Source organism: Tachyglossus aculeatus, chromosome 9 (genome assembly GCF_015852505.1).
Source record: "Tachyglossus aculeatus isolate mTacAcu1 chromosome 9, mTacAcu1.pri, whole genome shotgun sequence".
Lineage (NCBI taxonomy): Eukaryota > Metazoa > Chordata > Mammalia > Monotremata > Tachyglossidae > Tachyglossus > Tachyglossus aculeatus.
The window spans coordinates 58,844,310-58,866,960 of record NC_052074.1 but is presented as its reverse complement, the minus strand read 5'-3'; the positions used below and the strand labels follow the sequence as shown (position 1 = coordinate 58,866,960).

Here is a 22,651-nt window from a genome sequence, read left to right as displayed (position 1 = left end):
TAAGTGCTTAAACACCAGAATTATTATTATTAGTAGTAACTAGTTGTACTTGACAACATTAACACAACCAATTTCCTGGACAAACTCAGCGGTCTTTTTCATAGTTTTAATTGGCTCTGTGGACACTCTACAAAGGAGAAGTGTGGAAAAGCACAGTAACCGTGACTTAACAACTACTTTGTGTTAGGCCTTTGTGTTAGAGGTGAAGGGAGTGGGAGTTGAGATATGATGAAGTATGGATCTTAATAAGCATGTTTCCTTCACTATTTCCCTAAAGCAACTTATTATAACATTTTACATCATTTGAATAAGAAGAATGTAAACCATGCTATATAAAAATTGTTTCGAGAAACAGTGAAGAAAATATGCTTTTCGAGTTTGTGGATAACACCAAACTGGTTGGGATTCTAACAATTTAGAAGAGGGGAATAAAATTAAAAGCGATGATGATAAATGGCAAAAACAGGAATTAAAACAAACAATACTAATAGACGCTGGGGAAACAAACTGATTAGCTCAAGTGCCGCACATAAAGGCTACTGGGGGACAGAGTGGACCAGAGAAGCAGGGTGTTGTAGTGGCATTAGCACAGAATTGGGAGTTGGAAGATCTGATTTCTATTCCCAGCTCTGCCACCAACCAGCTCAGTGACCTTGGGCTAGTCATTTAACTTTTAATAATAATGATGGCATTTATTAAGCACTTACTATGTGCAAAGCACTGTTCTAAGCCCTGGACTCTTCTGTGCCTCAGTTGCTTCCTCTGTAAAATGGGGATTAAATCTTACTCCCTCCTACTTAGCCTGTGAGCCCCATGTGCGACAAAGATTGGGTCTGAACTGACTGTCCTGTATCTATCCCAAAACTTAGTATACTACTTGGCATTTTTTTAAGTGCTTAACAAATGTAATGATAATAATTTTTATTGCAGTTAATCGAGGCTAGATATGAGTCAACAATATGATGCTCTTACACAGTAACTTGGGCTAACAGTTTTGCTTGGCTACAATGTTGGTCAATATCGGGCCCCCAAATTTCCCCATAAAAACTGCATCCTCACCCCTGGGACAACATCTTCAGATAAAGGAACGCCCTTCTTTTTACCATTAAAATATCACAATTCCATCCTTTGTGCCCCTTTTAGCTCCATGATTTCAAAATGTTATAATTCCTGGACAAAAATCTTTTATAAGAAATAATTTCCTTGAACTACAGAGGCTCCTGATGGAATAAATGACATTTTAAAGCCCACTCTTGGCGCCCCGGTGTGATTTAAGTGGGGAAATAAGGCACCTGAAAGGTCTTCTAAGGGCATAACAAAATAGATTGCGTAAAGTGGTGGAACAATTAGGTCTCTAAAATAAGTACAGCATCATCCACTCCCAGTTTTGGTAGTGCTCTGACTCTAGTTTGTTTCACAATGCCTGTTAAGCATTTATTATGTGCCAGGCACCGTACTAAGCGCAGAGGCAGATATGAGATAATCAGGTCCCTGTCCCATATGGGGCTCACAGTCTAAACTGGAGGGAGGAGGATTTAATACCCCATTTTACAGATGAAGTAATCATTCAATTAGTGGTATTTACTGAGCACATCCTATGTGCAGAGCACTGTACTAAGCACTGGGGAGAGCACAATACAACAAAATTAGCCAGTAAGTAAATGAGGCACAGAGCTGTTAAGTGACTTCCCCGAGGATGCAGCCAGAGGACTTCCAGGGGATTTCCAGGCCCATGCTCTTTCCGTTAGGCCAAGGTGCTATAAAATCTCTCTCAGCTGGGCTGAACCACCGAATTACTAAACTGGCAGTTGACCACATCAACTCTGGTGCTACGAGAATCTAACCCACTTCTTCTCTTTCAAAACAGCCACTCTCAATACCTGTCTTGCTAATGCAAAAACCACCTTGCAAATAACTGCCTTTCTCCTTCCCCTCTTGCTCCCATCATGATGGGTTCAATCAGTACATGGAAAGTCATCTGTACTACTCTGAAGTAAAGAACTGACTTGCTGAAAAGAGGATTTTCTACTTAAAAATGAGCGGGAGTAGGGTTGAACGGGATGGAGGCAGTCCTCTTACCTTACTGCCAGAATTCTCAATCTCTCTCCCTCTGTCTCCTTCTCCCCCTCCTCTCTCCCCCACTCCCCATCTCCCTCTGGACCTCCAGCTTCCAACACATGCTCATTCAAAGGAGCATCAAATTCAGGAGCACCCAGGTTCTCAGAAAGGAAGGAGGGGACAAAAGACTATGGGGAGTAGAGGAAAAATAGAGATGAAAGGAGAGAAGAAAATATGGGAGAAATGCCAACTTCAAAGGCAGTGAAACCATTTCCAACTTAAATTACATGGTAGTAGCATCCACTTGATTTATTGGCAGTGCAAGCATAGCAATAACAAATAAAACTGCAAGCTGCAGGAGATCCATGTGTGTGGCAGTCCTCCCAAGCTCTATTTGGTTGAGGCTGGCTTTAATGCTGCAAAGAAACTTCAGCATCCTTGTCTCAAAGGGTAATTAACCCTAGGACTGGAGTCAGAGGAGATGCTGCTACATGAAAGTCACTTGGGCTACCAAAGCAGCATTTGCCTGGCCAAGCACACCAGGTAGTTTACATGCAGAATTTTCCAGAGTGGGGATTTTAGGTATGAGATCACTAGGATCCCACAGAAGAGTGTCTTCTCCCAAATTCTGACCTGCTTTCCATTCACTCTCCATGTCACACGATTCTATGACTTTTTACGAGGGGTCAAATGCTCAAATCAATCTCGTTACACTTGATAGCCTGGTGTGTACACAGAAAATAAATGTCAGAAGACTAAACAAAGGTGATAGCAATCTTTCTCTAGAAAGGACCACTTTTCAGTGCCCTGACTGTTTTAAAGTTAACAAAAAGGACAGATCGCTAGGCAATGATTGTTTCCATCATTTTCCCCACCCCCTTCATTAAATTAATACTAAATTGGCTTGGCTTTTCATCATCAATCGTATTTATTGAGTGCTTACTGTGTGCAGAGCACTGTACTAAGCGCTTGGGAAGTACAAGTTACTTCCCAAGTACAAGTTCCACTGAAAGGCTAGTACTATGATGGGTTCATGAAAGACCAATTAAACACTCACCTGCAAGTGGAAAGAGGCGCAAACTGGACCCCCTTTTCTTTGCATTCTCTTGTTATTCTTTCCTTAACATTTCTGCAGAGATCTAGAACCCTACAAGATAACAGCAGGAAAATGCACAGGTTTTCCAAGGTATTGCACGAATAGTTTCACGGTTTTTAAACTGGAAAAATCTATACAGTATAGCACATGGGTTTAAATGTTCGGGTGAGGCTTTTCCAAGATATCGAAACATAGGTAAGTTTCACATGCCAAAATTAAATAGTGATATCGGAGGCTAGTTTAGACAAAATTTAAGATCAAAACTTTTTTTTAATTTCAGAAGAACAAGATGATAAAAGGGAAGGACCCTAATGGGACCAGAATGATATCCATCAGACGGACAACTGTTTGGGATCAACTTTCAATACGAATGTCCAAATTTGAAGGATCATTTAAATATATAAGGGCTAACAATGAAGGTAAAAACCAAGCAGGTACGCCTATTATCTCAAAGCAACAAATTAGCAAGCTATGCCACTGAATGGTTACATTTTTAAAATGTATTTCCATAGCTACTCAGAGACACAAAGACTGAAGAGGGGCTTTAAAGAAAGGGAAATAAAAACTAGATGAACAAGCTTTGTTTTGTTTTTTTAAAAAAGACTTTAAGAATATAAGGAAAAATAAGTATCACTGGAGCATTTTCTAACCACCAAATTTATGGTCTGGAGAATGAGGGTGATATGGAATTTATTACCAGCAAATGATGTTCAGGCTCAAGGTAACAGCAGATTTAAAGAAGACCTAAGATAAATGAATGGTTAGAAGGGGAAGCACAAGGGCAGCTTCCAGGTTCCAAAGGGATGACACAGAGGGAATGTGCCAAACGTAAACATCCTTTAGTACCAATTTTCGAAGGCAAAATATTAGAAGGAAACTTTGTCCTGCGAGAGTATGCCGTTTCTTATTCTGCAGGGAACCTTAAGCCTTCCCTTTCAGTTTGTAAATAAGAGAGCTGAATAAGATTTGCTAACTCCGAGGAAAGAATGACTTGATCTTAACTGTATGATAATCATTTATTTTTCAGGAGAGAAAGGTGATACAACAGTGATTCTAAAATGTTTGTTCTCCAAATCTTAAATGGACAGTAAACAAAGTAAATTATGTACACTCTTGAATAGACACACTGTTGATAACACAGAAAGGGAAGACAAAAATGAGAAACGAGGGAACTTTATAATCTCCCAAGCGCTTAGTACAGTGCTTTGCACACAGTAAGCACTCAATATATATGACTGAATAAATGAATACACTGTCCAGTGCCTACTAGTGTTTGTCACACACTAGACCCTCAATATTGATGATTTCTCAAAGGTTGAAATACTTCAATTCATTTTCTAATCACATGAAAACTTGGTCAAAAGACCTGAAGTCCCATTCGAAGGTTTTAATTGTAATTCTCCACTTCTCAGCATCATACTTGTAATACGGAATTTTTGTGTTCCAGAAATCATGGCAATTTTGAGTAAAAGCATGAATTTAGGCATGACACCCAATACTGGCTGGTTTTTTTAGTAGTGATTACATCATGACGTATATCACTTAATTACAAATTAGTTGCTACTACATTATTTTTGTTTAAACCTGATTTTTGTGAAACTCTAACCTGTAAAAGCTGGTTCTATCTAATTCTATCCACTTTACCAATCCAGATATGGGGCTTAGTTTAGGATCTCCTTCACAATTGACTGGTTCACTGTTCAACACATACTCTTATTTTATAGCATATAATATAGCTGGTCTAGGAGTAGTCTACTCCTATTCATTTTTACAGTAAAGATGGCTAAAATGAGAGATATCTTTGGTTGCTGCTGGAAACAAAGTCATGTTAAAAGAACAATTTTTACAAGAATTGCTTAAGACTGAAAAACATAAAGCACTTAGTATAGTGCTTTGCACACAGTAAGTGCTCAATAAATTCCATTGATTGACTAAAAAAGCATTTCACTGTTATTAATGCACGGAGAAGTTGCTAAGCCTATATATTTAGGGACACTAAATCTGCTGTTCCCCAAAAAACCCACTTGGGTTTTACTAAGGAATGTGTAGTAAGACCTAGTTTTAAATGTTTTAAAAATGAAACTGAAAAAAACTATTTAAATTTTAAAATCCAGTTCCATTTAGAATTTCAACCAGACTCTTGAAGGCCTATGTGCCCATGAGCTAATAACTCCATTTTTAACAGCACAGAATTCAAGCAAAAATGGGGTATGGAGACCCTGAAGAACGGTATCTCACATTAACAAGGACTCTGGATTGTCTTTTGCTTCGATTAATGCGATTTGCCTCGGCACTTCTAAAATTTTACATGTTCTACCTCTGACTAAAGACATGAATTACATATAATAATAATTTGGCATTTGTTAAGCGCTTACTATGTTCAAAACACTGTTCAAAGCGCTCGGGAGGATACATGGTGTTCAGGTTGTCCCATGTGGGGCTCACGATCTTAATCCCCATTTTACAGATGAGGTAACTCAGGCACAGAGACGTTAACTTCAGCAATTCTCACACAAACCAAAAGAGTACTCATTAAGGTAATGAATAAACATCAATAGAAAACATACAACATTTTACCTATCCCAAGGAGCAGAGGTCTCAAAGGATTCTCCTATTACATAGTATTCCAAGCCCAGATCCTATTGAACACATAAAAAAGTGGGGAAAAAATAAAGGAACAGAAACAATACAACAAGCACTACTGATCATTTTGTCATTTTTTATCCTCTAGCAAAATCCCAGTTTATTCTGGGTACCCCAAAAGCACCAGTACCTTTGGCCAGTAAGAAGATTCCACCTGTTGAAAGCATAAATCGAGAATTACATACTATGAGCAAGGACAGTACACTTGGAAAATACTGCTGTACAGCAGACCTTACAGTAAGTCTAGCAACCACTGCTATTTGGGAAAATTGTAAAGAGAATGACCGTACCTCGATCTCGTCTACCTTGCCACCAACCTCTCACCCGCATCCTGCCTCTGGCCTGGAACGCCTTCCCTGATATCTGACAGACAATTACTCTTCCCACCTTCAAAGCTTTACTGAAGGCATATCTCCTCCAAGAGGCCTTCCCTGACTAAGCCCTCCTTTCTGCTTCTCCCTCTCCCTTTTGCATCACCCTGACCTGCTCCCTTTATTCATCCCCCCTCCCAGCCCCACACCACTTATGTACATATCTGTAATTTATTCATTTATGTTAACACCTGTCTCCCCCTCTAGATTATAAACTCACTGTGGGCAAGGAATGCATCCGTTTATTGTTATACTGCACGCTCCCAAGCACTCAGTGCCATGCTCTGCACAGTAAGCACTATTGACTGGCTGTCCACTGCCATCCTGCTTTTCTTTGGGTCAGATCTTCAAAACAACGTGTCAACTCCACCACTTTACCAGTTTAGTATAATGTCAAGAAGTGTGAAGTATTTATGAGACCACAACTGGGCTGTGAATTCACAATTCCAGAAGGAAAACAGAAGTGTCCTGGCCAAGTGGAAAAAGCCCTAGACTGGGATTCTAATCCCAGTCCAATCTCACTGCCCTATTGTGTGATCAAAGACAGGTCTTTTAACCTCCAGTTTCAGTTTCTTCATCCGTAACATGGGATAAGGTATCCACTCTCCCTAGCTTTTCAATTGTGAGCCCTTCCTGGGACAGAAACTGCGCCTGATGTGATTACCTTATATCCACCCCCGGCTCTTACTACAAGAATTGAGGAAGCGGTGTGGCCTAGTGGATACAGCACCTGCCTGGCAATCAGAAGGGCCTGGGTTCTAATCCCAGCTCCGCCACTTGCCTGCTGTGTGACCTTGGGAAAATCATTTCACATCTCTGGGCCTCAATTACCTCATCTGTAAAATGGGGATTAAGCCTGTGAGCCACATGTGGGACATGGGTCGTGTCCAACCTTATTATTTTGTACCTGACCCCATTGCTTAGAACAACTCTTAGTGACTGGCACATAAATACCATAAATAACTGAATTCCGTAATTATTAAATACCATTCACATCAATTTTGTTTGAAACTTCTTTTGCAGCCACAAAAATCTTACTCTAGGATCAAGTCTGATTAGTGCAAACTAGGGAACTATATTTGTGCCCATAGTGAGGCAGGGAGTGCTCATCACACACTAGCCATATTTCAATCACCTCCACGCTTTCGGGAAAATTCCCTAACAGTAAAATCACCTTCAAACACACGGGACTCCAAATGGCTATTATTTTACTCTTTCCTTCAAGGTCACTTGTTCAAATATGGTCTTGCTGGCCAAACCCAAAAGTTTCTCCGGCTGCCAACTAATGAAGAGGTCGTCTCCTTAACTGTTTCTTTAATAGCGACTATTTCTTTTCCTCCATAAATCCAACTGTTACGGACTTGGCTCCCAATTTTTCTTGTTTCTTTAATAGTGACTATTTCTTTTCCTCCATAAATCCAATTGTTATGGACTTGGCTCTCAATTTTTCTTGCTCTTCAATAGCGCCCACCTGCAGTCTGGGCTGCTCTCCCAGCCCAAGAAGGCTCCTTGGGGACAACGAAAACATGCCACCTCCGAATGGACCCAAGCTCAGCCATTTGAACAAGTCTGTGGGGAAACCTTCCACTACTATTAAAATCAATCTGGCTGCAAACTACATTTATCAAGCGCTTACTGTGTGCACAGCACTGCACTAAGCGCTTGGGAGAGTACAACAGACATATTCCCTGCCCACAACTGCTGCCAATACAGCGTGACTGCTTTGTGGCCAGAAGATATCAGTTTCCAGAGCTCTGAACCCAACATATTAAGAGAATATTAAACACTTTAAAGACTTCTTTCATGGGCAAAAGCACTACCTACAGTTAAATTTGGAAAAAAAAAAAAGCACCAACAAAAGAACACCTGCACCTTTGCACTGATCCTACTTTTTTCTGATCCCAAACATTTCTTTCCGTATTTTGCAATTGCCGGTCACAATTTCGAAACTTCCAGCTTGTAAAGTGAGAGGGATACAGGTGGTTCAGTTGGGCTACCAGGCACAGGTAGGTGCTAGCCCCGTGGGAGGGAGGGAGAAGGTGACCTCTCTCCCCTCCCACGGCTACAGGTGGACTCCCAGCCCCCACATTATCCCAGTTCTCCGACAAGCAGTGGAAAGCAGCTCAGCCTAGTGGAAAGAGTACGGGCCTGGGGGTCAGAGGACATGGGTTCGAATCCCGTCTCTGCCACGTGCCTGCTGTGTGACCCTGGGCAAGTCACTTAACTTCTCCGCGCCTCAGTTACCTCATCTATAAACTGGGGATTTACAGATGAGGGATAGGGACTGTGTCCAACCTGATTATCTTGCATCCACCCCAGCGCTTAGAACAGTGCTTAGCACATAGCAAGCATTTAACAGAAACCACAGCTGTTACTGTTATTACTACAAGGGCTGAGAACTTCCAATTAAAGCTGAAAAGATTCAGGACGGGAGCTTTCTGGCCCAGAAGCAGCGTGGCTCTGTGGAAAGAGCCTGAGCTTGGGAGTCAGAGGTCATGGGTTCTAATCCTGGCTCCGCCACTTTTCAGCCTTGTGACTTTGGGCAAGTCACAACTTCTCTGGGCCTCAGTTCCCTCATCTGTAAAATGGGGATTAAGACTGTGAGCCCCATGTGGGACAACCTGGTTACCTTGTATCCCCCCCACCGGCTCCAGTGCTTAGAACAGTGCTTGGCACGTAGTAAGCACTTAACATAAGCCATCATCATTATTATTATTATTAGCAGTAGTAGTAGTATTGTACTTAAAGCGCTTACTCAGGAAAAGTAATGTTCTAAGCACTGGCATAGATACATGTTAATCAGGTCCCTGTCCCATTTGGGGCTCACAGTCTCAATCCTCTGTTTTACAGATGAGGTAACTGAGGCACAGAGAAGTGAAGCGATTCACCCAAGTTCACACAGCAGACAAGTGGCAGAGCTGGGATTAGAACCCAGGACCTTCTTACTCCCAGGCTCGTGCTCTATCCACTTCATCATGCTGCTTCATAACAACTGCCTGATAATTTGAACATGGACCCGTTGAGTCAGTGTTCCTCCCTGCTTGCTCACACACTCTCTTGCTCTCTCTCTCTCTACTACTGACCTAAAGAAATCCCTATAAAATTTACCCAAAAGTTTGAATTTAACCTTTAAATAATGACAAGCGAATGTTGTGATAAATGATACATTAAAAAAATCAAATCAGACTTGGTTCCTGGAAGTAAGCTGTACTTCCAAAAAAATCTGTCCATTTTTTTTCCAAAAATTTCAAGTGAGAAATAAGATTGTAAAAAAAAAGGCTTGATTTGGGAAAAATCACACTACTCAGGCAGCTTCAAAAAAAAAAAGAAAGTAAAACTTTCAGAACTATAACCCAAATATGACATGAAAAAAATCTGGTTAAAGAAAGCCGGAAAGTAAGACAAGAGATGAAGCCATAGATATAGGATTCTTACAAAAAGGTACAGCAAACACAAGTGGTTAGCAGTGTTAAGGAGTTATATCAAAAATAATAAATCCATAACTAAAAAGAAAGGAGTAGGAAAATTGAGAGCCAAGTCCATGACAATACGATTTATGGAGGAAACGAAATGATCACTATTAACGAAACAAGTGAACAAGTTATAAATAGAGAAATTAACTGTCACTGGCCTCTCGCTCTCACACATTCACCCCTTAGTAAAACCAAAGAAATCAAGGCAATGGAGAGAAATAAAGCGGGATTGTACAGAAGAATGGTTCTGTTTCCTGGCTCCAAATGAATTGTTTCAATTTCCGAACAAAAAGAACACCCTCCACCTCATCATTACAAAGCCAAGAGGTCCAAATAAGAATCCCCCACTGTTTCCATTCAAAGAGCTAAACCAGAGAAAGCCTAAAATGACTGAGGAGGTTGCTTCTAGAGAGGTTGAGAAAATACAGAAAAAGAAGTTTGTTCCCCCAAGTGTTTCATTGAAGAAGTGGGGCAGATCCTAGATAGAAAGGGAAACCGAGGAAGATGTCTTAGGCAAACATTTCAACAGAGATCAATGCCAAAGCTCCAGAGTGTATAGCATGGCAAAGAATAATCCACAAAAGCTGCTAAATAAGAGGCAAGTCTTGAAAGAAAAAAAGGATATACTGCAAAGTTCACATAGATACAATAACTTATTAGTCACACTGCAAGACGCAACGAACACCAAAGGCAGGCTAGATAGAGCAGGTTAAATGTTTACTGATGTTCAAAATCAGTTTTGAACTACTCAGTATAAAATTATATTTTTGCAAAACATTGCAACCACTTCCCAAAAATCGATTCTGTGCACACTTGAATAATTAAGGCAAAAAGCTATTACGTAGACTAGCTATCCAACAATACGATATAGGAAGCTAACACTGTATCATAAAGAAAAGGAAACATTAACTCTTCATTCAACTATCCACTAAAAAGAGGTGGCCCGTACTCGCTTGAGAAATTTGCAAGCTTTATCAGCAAATTTGCCCAAGACCACCGACAATGGACTTTAATAAAACTCACAAATGAGTCATTTAACATTTTTCCTGGCTCTCAGAGGAATTAGGAGACATTCTTCAGACAATACTGACTTGTTTCAGGCCTGACATTATAAGAAACTGTTGAGAACACGTGCCCATTGTCACAATGGGTGAGTGTCACTAAGTTTTGCTTAGCGGGTGGTTTTAGAACTCCTATAGGGGAGATCTAAGAAACTCTCCCACCTTATGACTATCTTATAATACTTTAAGACTATGTTATGAACCCGGGTGGGTATGAGGAGTATCTGCCTGGCAATCTAGTTTAAATCAATTACTTTTTGCATGACAATTTTTCTCTTTCGATTTATTAGTTCCTGTTTGATGCTTGAATCCAGGTCAGTAAAGCTTCAACTCATATTATAGGTGCACTTCTGAAAAATGCTGAAATACTGTATAACTTGTGTGACATGAGTTATTATGGAAATGAGAATGAGAGGGGTAAGTTCTTAGAAACCTGACTGTGATGACTAAAAAAAAGATTTTCACAACTGTTTAAAAGTGTTTTTGAAATGTACAATCACCGAGTCTGTATCTAAGTGTTTGGGCCTCTGTGGGAAGAAATAATACCTTAGGACATTGCAGCTCTAATGGTGGTGGAATAGATAGGGACCATTTTCTTAGACAGTGTCTAGACTGCACAAATAACAGCAACGCCAAGCCTCTAACAGTTTCAGAGGAACATGCTTATTTTTCACATTAAGCAATGAAGAAAATCAAAGGCAACCTACCCTGAGGTATGCAATGACGTAAGTCAGCAAGTAACCTCTCTGTCCATTATCTTCTCCAGCTGCCAAGCCTCTGAAAATATTAAGAACACACGATAAGGATATCGAGACCTACAATACGGTGCAAGTAGAAAATTTAAATGGAGAAAATGGGAGAACAATCAATTCACACTTAGTGAGCATTTACCAGTTTCCTGGCACCAACAAATCACAATGTGACATTCAACAGAGATTGTGGTAGATCACATCTACCTACTCTATTGTCTGTACTCTCCCAAGCACTTAGTTCAGTGTTGTGCACACAGTAAGTGCTAAATCAATGTCACTGGTTGACCCCCCCCTTCTAGACTGAGAGCCCACTGTTGGGTAGGGACTGTCTCTATGTGTTGCCGACTTGTACTTCCCAAGTGCTTAGTACAGTGCTCTGCACACAGTAAGCACTCAATAAATACGATTGATTGACTGATTGATTGATTGATAGACGGAGAAGCTGAAGCCATCCAAAATGGCAGTCAATTCACTGCCCCTGGCGATGGTAGGGACTCCTCCTTCCCTGGCTAGTGGGGGGCCCTACTCCCAGGTCCCCTTTAAGAAGGGGAAATACTCGACTGTCTTTTATTACGATCTTGGGCGAGAACTGGGTGATTTCTTAACATCCAGAGTTCCTGGGCTTTTTTTTTATGTGTGTGTGTGTGTGCAGTATTTGTTACTCGAAAGCATACGACAGAACATCTGTTAAGCCCTTACTATGTGTCAGGCGCTGTACTAAGCGCTGGGTTAGATACAAGCTAGTCAGGTTGGACCCAGTCCCTGTCCTCCATGGGGCTCACCGTCTTAATCCCCATTTTGTAGATGAGGGAACTGAGGCCCAGAGAAGTGAAGTGACTTGCCCAAGGTCACACAACAGAGAAGAGGTAGAGCTGGGATTAGAAGCCTGGTCTTTCTCACTCCCAGATCCGCGCCCTACCCATTAGAGGCTGGAAATGGAACTGAGGATAAGGAAAGGGGATACTACATTTCCCAGTAGGCAAAGGAACTGATTCACAATAGTTCAAAAAAAAAAAAGAAGTGGTTCTGCATAGAACCAAGTTCCTAGAACTCTCCTGAAAGGGCACAGTCATGACCTGAGTCTATCTGGGCTCAGACTTTGCTGCCAGTAGGAGCTACTATGATTTGTGCCCCTGCCCTGGTCCCAGGACTTCCATATAAGAACCCTCTTTTTCCCTTAATTAATACCTGTGGGGAAACTAGGCCCAAGCAGTAAGAGTTTGTGTTTGGTTTATGGCTTAAATATGAATTTTCTCTGGCATGCTTTTGCAGTTAAATTCTTTTTGAGCAGAATTTTATTTGTTTACAATCACTGTGTTTGAAAATACTCTCTTGGGCTCATATGACTAGAGCACTGCAACTCTTTAAAGGATTTAGAGTTTTCCTCTAGGACTTGGTCAGATTCTTTAACTTATTTTTTCTAGACTGTCTAGTAGGGCTTTTATTCAAGATCTTTCCCTGAATCTCCCAATATTCATTCATTCAATCGTATTCATTCAATCGTATTTATTGAGTGCTTACTGTGTGCAGAGCACTGTACTAAGCGCTTGGGAAGTACAAGTTGGCAATGTATAGAGACAGTCCCTACCCAACAGTGGGCTCACAGTCTAGAAGGGGGAGACCGACAACAAAACAAAACATATTAACAAAATAAAATAGAATAAATATGTACAAATAAAATAGAGTAATAAATACATACAAACATATATACATTTATACAGGTGCTGTGGGGAGGGGAAGGAGGTAAGGCGGGGGGATAATTCTTGGCACATAGCTCACTTGGGACCTCTCCCCATGCTGAATGGTCTTGGTTAAACCATTTCTTTAATTTGTAAGATACTCCATTCCTATTTCATAGAAACATTAAGCATTTTAGAGGAAAAAAATTATATTATAGAAACAACTTATGTTTAGAGAAGATACACTGAAATCTATCAGATCATTCAAACTTTTGTCTACTAGTTATACAAGCCATTTCCTTTCTTATCTCCAGTGCTGGCCTATGTTTTAACCATTTTGATCATATTTCCACTCTGGAGAAATTAGTTCTCAATAATTCCTTGGTGGTTGGCTGGAGGGTGGCAAGCAAAGTAATATGGGAAAAAAGGTAAGTGAATCTTAATATTCTGAATATAACTTATTTTGCAAAGAGCAAAAGAAAATTTCACTACAACTTTAAAGATGGTATTCAAACAACCTCATCTGGGCAAAATCTGAATAACTTCTTGAAAATGTTATTTCATGATTAAATCCATTTAATCCTGGCAATAAATGGTGGAGTGTTTGATTCATGATGCAGATGTGAAAAATGCATTAAACTGTATCCTAAGGACTATGCTTCTAAACACCAGCTCCCGCTTCCTGCAAAGTAATTCAAAATATCAGCAAAGGTAAATATTTGCAAAGATCGTCTGCAACTACATGTAAGTAATCTATGTATTTATATCATTGAAGGCCAGCAGCATAATTCAAAGATATGGGAAAAAACGTGACCCGGCAAATGGAATTAAAAGTAGTTATCTGAATTTACAGGCTAGTATCTGGAAAAACGGTAGTTTATGTTTTTAAATAGGAAGGAAAAAAAAATAGTTCTGATAAATGACATTTTCACTATGGTTTTCATCGATCAGTCTTATAATCCATCAAACCAGACGGACAGAAACTGCCCTATCATTACTCAGCCTGTTACAGAAGTGAAATGTTTTCTGTTCTTTTGTAACAGCACAAAACAATCAGTGACAGGGGGTGGGCAATAGATAATTTATCAAATTCTTTTGATTAAACACAATTTCCTTTGGAAAACATACTAGTAGCTCTTTTTATTCTTTTACCATTGTCAATTCTGCCTATTAAATATTAACCTTTCCTTCCAGTTCACTGTGGTAAACAATGTTTTGTTTCAGGAGCAACATATCTGTTTAAAAGAACAAAGACTGGCAGAGAACAAACTTTTAAAGAAAATTATTGAAAACGCAGAGGACACTGAATCAAACTAACATCTTTATGAAACTGCAACTATTCATTTAACGATTCAAAGCCTGAACCGAGTTACTCTACGTACAAGTATACAGTTGTTGGTCTGATATAAACAAAAGCAGAGGTACCACTTTTTCATTTTGAGCATGGGAGTAGAACTGGACTAGGTATTTTAGGCTGGATGAGGACTGGGAAAAAAGCGGCAATGGGGAAAAAAAAGAGAGATAGCATCATTTTGGCCCTTTTCCATCCTGATCGGAAGCTCTCAGATCCTGACAGAGAGTACGGATGAGCAAGTCTGTAGTCTGAATTACAGAGCTGTGGGAACCAATGAATTCAGGACTTATTCAGGGTAAAAAGACACATGTAAATGACTCCTTCTAGAGGGGATATGATAACCTCATTTTAGTTTAAAAAATTATATGCTATAAAAACACTTTTCTTTCCACGAATTAAACGCTTCTAAAAATCATACCCAAATTTGGCAGCAATATCGTAGACCTGCTTTTCATGTTGAAGCACCTTCTCTCGGTCCCCTTCAAAGAGTAGGGTAGCTACACTTAGCTGGTTGGGGTCGAATCCTTTAAACTGAAATGAAAATGTTTTTAATATGCTAAGTCATACATTCCAGAAAACTAAATATATGTGCATTCTTGATTTTTCTTCTCCCTCCCCTTCAAACATAACATCGATGATACCTAAAAACTGAACACTGGCAAAAGCATCTTCTATGAAAGATGGCCAAGTGAGCCAAAATGAATTCATGTAGTCAGTTCTGCTACACGTACGTCTTCCCTATGTATTTTGAAGAAAAGGCTTTTGAGGAATTAGGAAATGATCTTTCAACAACACACATCTGTGGTGTCAGGAGAAACGGTTGTATGCCCTTTTGTGGCATCGGTCAAAACAAAGAACTTTAACACAATTTTCATTTGAAACATGGTGCTTCAAGACCACAATTCCCAGGTTATAGGGGAACTGACTGTAGATTACTGTATTTTGTTAAAAAAAAAACCTAGTTTATTTTCAAAACATATATTGTAGGCCAGGACAGAATATTTCCAATCAAACACCACATCCTGTTTAAAGAATTACAGTTACTGAATGTATTTAAGGAACAACATTAAACAAGTTTAATCAAGCAAACTATTGTTTCTATCCATTTTACATTTTAAATATTCTCCTGACAGGAGCAGGTGTGACAAATTCACTTGTCTTGTTATTCCGATGCTTCTTCTACTGCTTTTCCCTTTCAACGTTTTGTTCTCTTTTAAGTACAAAATAATACAGTGGCAAGAGAAGAGCCTCAGTGACTTTTCAAACTGTCAGACTTGGTGCGCTATAATTTAGTTGAAACTTGGGTCATTTTTTAGTGAATAACACTTTAAAAATTTGAACAAGAAAAGGACAACTAAAAATCACTCCCCCTTGTGGCAATTACTCCCTTTGAGAAGAGTATTAACTATTTCAGCCCAGTCGCAGTGGAAAAAGCCTGGGCTTTGGAGTCAGAGGTCATGGGTTCAAATCCCGGCTCCGCCAATTGTCAGCTGTGTGACTTGGGCAAGTCACAACTTCTCTATGCCTCAGTTATCTCATCTGTAAAACGGGAATTAAGACTGTGAGCCCCCCCGTGGGACAACCTGATCACCTTGTAATCTCCCCAGCGCTTACAACAGTGCTTTGCACATAGTAAGCGCTTAATAAATGCCATTATTATTGTTATTATTACGGAACGCTTCAGTGCACTGTTACAGTGGTTGTATTGACATTTACCCAGACAGTTCTTGTCCGGTGTAGGTAGCAATGTACTAAACAGTTCTCTTGTGCAATGAAAAAAGCAACTCCTCCTCCCGAAGGGCCCAAAGACAAACACTTGTCAACAAATGAAGACAAAAGCCCTTACACAAAGGTCCCTACTGAAATGCTGATGCTAAATTGGTGGTGGGAGAGAGGGACCCTAAAAAAATCTACCACCCTGAGTATATTTTCACATTCTCTAAGAGAAAACAATGAGGAATTCCCATTTAAAGGAAAGGATCTGGCCTAAAAAACTCAACTGGTCAGTTATTATGAAAACTGAACAATGGGGTTTACCGTTGCCTTGTGGGGTCTACCTACCTAGGATAAAAGTTAGAAGTTAAAATAGAGATGGGTGGCAGTTAAAACAAAGCCTTGGGGAAAGACTATTTTGACTACATAATGATGTCAAAACTCCTAGAGCACAGAGACTCATTTACTAGATGAGAAATTCGAAGTCAATGCCAAGAGAGGAGGCAAAGTGACAATAATCCAGAGAAAAGTCAATCCTTTAGAACAGCAAAATTTTAAAACGGTGGTCCACACTAGACCACCACTCTTCTCAAAGACTTTTGCCTTCTGCTCCTGGCAGCTTTCAGTTTTCCCTTCCTCCAGAATCCAGTTGTCTGGTTTTACAAAGAGTAATCCAACTTTCTGTCCCATGTCTGGTAGAGACTTGGAACCGGGTGCCTTTATGTTTGTTACTTTAATTTTCAGCACCAAACCCTCTACCACCGAGTTGCACGGCTCGGGACGGTGCCTAAGTTCACTCGGACCTGCGAAGGTAATGCAGTCGCCCCGGAGCAAGTGAGGTAGCCGGAGTACTGGCTACCTCACTACCGGAGGGCTACCGGAGTAAGAGAAGCAGAGTGGCTCAGTGGAAAGAGCCCGGGCTTGGGAGTCAGAGCTCATGGGTTCGAATCCCAGCTCCGCCAATTGTCAGCTGGGTGACTTTGGGCAAGTCACAACTTCTCTGTGCCTCAGTTACCTCATCTGTAAAATGGGGATTAAGATTGTGAGCCCCATGTGGGACAACCTGATCACCTTATATCCTCCCCAGTGCTTTGCACATAGTAAGCGCTTAACAAATGCCATCATTATTATTATTAGTGGGAGAAGCAAAAATTCAGGGAAAACCTGCCCAGTCTTCTACAATTTGGTGACAGTCTGACGCCAAGACGCCATCCCAATCCCTGCATGCCAGTGGAGCAAGTGTGACACCATATGAGTCGGGGCCTTTGGTATTTTTTGAGGGTCTTTGTTGGCAATTCTTTCTATAGGTGTTGCCCTTCTTACGATCTTGCTTTGCTACTCCCTGAAAGAGTGTAGCTATATCCCCGGGGAGTTACCGGGAGATGTGAGCGGGGACCAGAATGGAGTAAGATGCGGAACAAAAAGATACGGGGAGGGAAATGGGGAACTGCTAAGCTCCAGTCGGCAGCATTCTGCTCGCTATTCCAGAGGGCATCCCTACAGCAGACCACACCAGCCTCCATAATAATAATAATGGCATTTATTAAGCACTTACTATGTGCAAAGCACTGTTCTAAGCGCTCCATCTGTTCTCAAAGTGAGTTCACGCCCTCCAGGGAACCTTCAACTATTTCTTAAACGGGAACCTAGGTGATTTGGGGAAAGGAAGTGCTTTTACGCCTTGATAGAGGACCAGATCCCACACTTGGCCCAGCCTGTCAGCAGGAGCGGAGAAGACTGACAGAGCCAAGTGCCCTTTGACACAGAAGCAAGCTGACCACAAAGAAAAGCACCATGGTTCTTAGGACACAGACCTTGGAGGGGGGGCCCAGGCTATCGGCCTTTTTACTTGGTGAACTGCCTCGATACAGTCAGGAAAACTGAGTACTTTGCTCAAAGGAAGAGCAACAGAAAGTTGGCTAAAGAGAAATGCAAACATAAAGAAACATATAAAGTGTCAAAGGGAGTCTCGCTAAACTGTGAGCCACCTCTGGGCTAGGGACCATGTCCTTGTATTTCTTCCCAGTGCTTTGGGCACAGGAATTTGGGCACCATAAGCAGTTAGCAAATACCAGCGGGAGAAGAAAAAGGATGGAATCCAGTAAAAACAAACTCTCCCCCCAATCATGAAATCAGTGCCTCAATTCTGTAAAACTGAAAGAATAGAAGGAATTTACATTGAACATTATAGATATTAAATGGGTGTGTGGCTATTTCATGTTCAAATAGCCACAATATTAAGTTTGTGTAATAGGTTTTCAAGCTTTTGAAAAATACATACCTTGGTGATGTAAAATTTTTTCAATCCATCCAAAAATGATGTAAAAATAGAGGAAACCTGAGGTTTAAGGGCATGACCTAGAATAGATAAAATGCACATTTTAAGGCAATAAGCAGTACTTGTGATTTCAGAAACTTAAAATACCAAACAGGCAAACAGCAAAATCTTACAGATTAGGGATTCTGTACAACCTGATAAACTTGTATCCACCCCAGGGCTAAGAATGGTGCTTGACACATAGTAAGCACTTAATAATTCCTTTTATAAAATTGGGTTAAAAACATTTAAGTTCTTGAATTGTAATTTTTTGCATTCCTTTATCAAATAGCCTTGAATTTAAGCATTCCTTTTATCACGTTCATATTCACTTGAAATTCAGAAATTTTATTTCACAATACATCAGAAAAAAAATTGGTCAAGCTAAATGTAATTAATATTAACCTCCTGTTAAATATCTTTAAAGGCTATGGTATATGCCTAGTAAAAACACTTCATTAATTTTCATTTCTTTAAGAATATCCAATGGTGGCTGATTTTATTTTTATTTTTTTTAATTATACAGAAACAGTGAGGCCAATAGCCGAATATGGAGTCGACACAAATTTTAGAGTTTCTTTTAACGATTATGTCACTAATGCAGAATTCTTGGCATAAACCTAGTAATTGCTTCTTTAATCACACACGGAGCATTAAAATTACCAGAATAATATAAACGGTATCTCAGAGTCTGTTAAATTAACATCTTTGCCTCAGGACTGAGTTAAATTGAGATGAAAGTCTTTTTACTGTCTTTCCATTGTTTTCAGTTACTACCAACATCTAAATTCCCCGTGACTACTTGATTTTAAGAGTCTTGCATCTGGTTTTCCATCCATGAGCCCAATTCATAAAAAGGCTGCTCCCCCATTTAAATGAAATTTTTAAAGCGTTCGCTCTAAGACCACTTTACAAGTTATCTTGAAAAATAAAGAAAATGATAAACCCACTTAGAAATCCTTCTGTTATTTGAACTGACACAATTGCCAACATCTTTGCAAGATGAATTTTAAAATCTTACCTGGTGTTCTGAATTTTAAAACTACGGGTTTGGAATTTATATCCCGAATCCCCCAAATTTCTGATGACCTGCTGAAAACCTTGCGACTATAAAGAACCTAGGACCAATTTATAAGAGGAGGAGCGTATAGGTTGGCAGTTGGACCAGATACTGAGTTAAGATACCCCAATCTAGGTTACTTTAGAAAGGGTTACTCTGCTTCGCTTGTTAACCTGCTAGTCAATCAACTGCATTTATGGAGTGCTTTCTGTGTGCCGAACACTATACTAAGCACTTGGGAGACTACAATATAACAGAGTTGGTAGACACGCCCCCTAAAAATAATAATAATACACTACTATGATATAATAGTATACTATATAATATATAGTAATAATATTTATGTATTTATAGGAATGTCTGTCTCCCCTTCTAGGCTGTAAGCTTGTTGTGAGCAGGGAATGTGTCTGTTTATTGTTGTATTGTACTCTCCCAAATGCTTAGTACAGTACTCTGCACACCGTAAGTGCTCAATAAACACGACTGAATGAAAGTTCCCTACCCACAACGAGCTTACAGTCTACAATGGGAGACAAGCATTAATATAAATAAATCAATTATGGAGATGTACATAAGTGCTGTGGGGTTGGGAGAAGGGTGAATAAAGGGAGCAAATACAAGTGCCAGGGTGACACAGAAGGAAGTGGGAGAAGAGGGAATGAGGGCTTAGTCAGGGAAGGCCTCTTAGGAGAAATGTTCTTTCAATAATTTTATTTTGTTAGTGTGTTTGGTTTTGTTCTGTCTCCCCCTTCTAGACTGTGAGCCCGCTGTTGGGTAGGGACTGTCTCTATGTGTTGCCGACTTGTACTTCCCAAGCGCTTAGTACAGTGCTCTGCACACAGTAAGCGCTCAATAAATACGATTGATTGATTGAATAAAGTTTTTTGAAGGTGGGGAGACAATAGAAAGGGGAGGAGGAATGTTTTGCTACAAGGCAAAATATGCACTGGGTGGTGGTCTAGTGAGTCGCTTTCTCCTGAGGAAGAAGCATTTCTCCAACCTTCCTGCCAATGCAGGAACTGAAAAGGGGCTCTATGGCCCCTGGTAGGCTACCAAAGTGCATGTACATTTTCTCCTGGGGTTACGGCAGGGATCCCTACCCAGTCCTGGATCAGAGATAAGGTGCTATCTTGCAGTAGAAGCTTCTTCTGAAATTCTTTGGAGGGAGGAGCTTCAGAATGCAGTGTGCTTTCTCTCACGGAGACAGGAAATCTGGAAGGGATTGCCTAATTAAGCTGATGAAATATTATGGCCCCTTTGAGAGAACGCCAGTTCCTTTTTCACTTCTTCAAAGGGCTGGGTAGGAGAACTGTAAGCTCACTGTGGGCAGGGACTCTGTCTGCCAACTCTGTTTAACTATACTCTCCCAAGCGCTTGGTACAACACTCTGCACGTGGTAAGCACTCACTAAATGCCACTGAATCAAATACTGCTTTATAATGGCTCGGTGGAAAGAGCACGGGCTTGGGAGTCAGAGGTCACGGGCTCTAAAAATGGCTCCACCACTTGTCAGCTGTGTGACTTTGGGCAAGTCACTTCACTTCTCTGGGCCTCAGCTCCCTCATCTGTAAAATGGGGATTAAAACTGTGAGCCCCACATGGGTCTACTTAATTACCCTGTATCCCCCCTAGAGCTTAGAACAGTGCTTGGCACATAGTAAGTGCTTAACAAATGCCTTCATTATTATTATTATTAAATCCTGATTTGGGGAAAGCCACACCAACACGCCTCAAGGGCGTGTATTACATCCCAGTTCTGGTAAAGGGTAAGTGCTTAGTGAGGCTCAGATGTTCCAAGTAATGAGGATGCCATCATTCATTCATTCATATTTATTGAGCACTTACTGTGTGCAGAGCACTGTACTAAGCGCTTGGGAAGTACAAGTTGGCAACATATAGAGATGGTCCCTACCCAACAACGGGGTCACAGTCTAGAAGGGGGAGACAGACAACAAAACAAAATACATATTAACAAAATAAAATAAATAGAATAGTAAATATGTACAAGTAAAATAGAGTAATAAATCTGTACAAACATATATACAGGTGCTGTGGGGAGGGGACGGAGGTAGGGTGGGGGGGATGGGGAGGGGGAGAGGAAGGAGGGGGCTCAGTCTGGGAAGGCCTCCTGGAGGAGGTGAGCTCTCAGTAGGTCTTTGAAGGGAGGAAGAGAGCTAGTTGGCGGATGGGTGGAGGGAGGGCATTCCAGGCCAGGGGAAGGATGTGAGCCAGGGGTCAACAGCAGGACAAGCGAGAATGAGGCACAGTGAGGGGGTTAGTGGCAGAGGAGCAGGGGGTGCGGGCTGGGCTGTAGAAGGAAAGAAGGGAGGTGAAGTAGGAGGGATGAGGTGATGAAGAGCCTTGAAGCCGAGAGTGAGGAGTTTTTGCCTGATGCGTAGGTTGACTGGTAGCCACTGGAGATTTTTGAAGAGGGGAGTAACATGCCCAGAGCATTTCTGCACAAAGATGATCCGGGCAGCAGCGTGAACTATAGACTGAAGTGGGAAGAGACAGGAAGATGGGAGATCAGAGAGGAGGCTGATGCAGTAATCCAGTCGGGATAGGATGAGAGATTGAACCAGCAGGGTGGCGGTTTAGATGGAGAGGAAAGGGTGGATCTTGGCGATGTTGCGGAGCTGAGACCGGCAGGTTTTGGTGACGGATTGGATGTGAGGGGTGAACGAGAGCTGAGTTGAGGGTGACACCAAGGTTGCGGGCTTGTGAGATGGGAAGGATGGTAGTACCGTCTACAGTGATGGGAAAGTCAGGGAGACGGCAGGGTTTGGGAGGGAAGATGAGTTCAGTCTTGGGCATATTGAGTTTTAGATGGCGGGCAGACATCCAGATGGAGATGTCTTGAAGGCAGGAGGAGACACGAGCCTGAAGGGAGGGAGAGAGGGTAGGAACAGAGATGCAGATTTGGGTGTCATCAGCGTAGAGATGATAGTTGAAGCCGTGGAAGCGAATGAGTTCACCAAGGGAGTGAGTGTAGGTAGAGAACAGAAGGGGACCAAGAACTGACCCTTGAGGAACCCCTACAGTAAGGGAATGGGAGGGGGAGGAGGAGCCCGCAA

At 41.1% G+C, this 22,651-nt stretch overlaps 1 protein-coding gene across 1 annotated transcript in view; it reads right to left on the bottom strand.

Annotated features, from left to right (window-relative positions):
* AGPS (alkylglycerone phosphate synthase) overlaps positions 1–22,651 on the bottom strand; it is a 112,609-nt gene that overhangs the window by 26,559 nt on the left and 63,399 nt on the right. The window contains exons 13-17 of the mRNA XM_038750898.1: positions 18,482–18,558; positions 14,906–15,018; positions 11,410–11,479; positions 5,732–5,793; positions 3,116–3,205 (exon numbers count right to left, since the gene is read on the bottom strand). Of these exons, the coding sequence (XP_038606826.1) occupies positions 3,116–3,205; positions 5,732–5,793; positions 11,410–11,479; positions 14,906–15,018; positions 18,482–18,558 (412 nt within the window). The remainder of the gene's footprint in view (positions 1–3,115; positions 3,206–5,731; positions 5,794–11,409; positions 11,480–14,905; positions 15,019–18,481; positions 18,559–22,651) is intronic.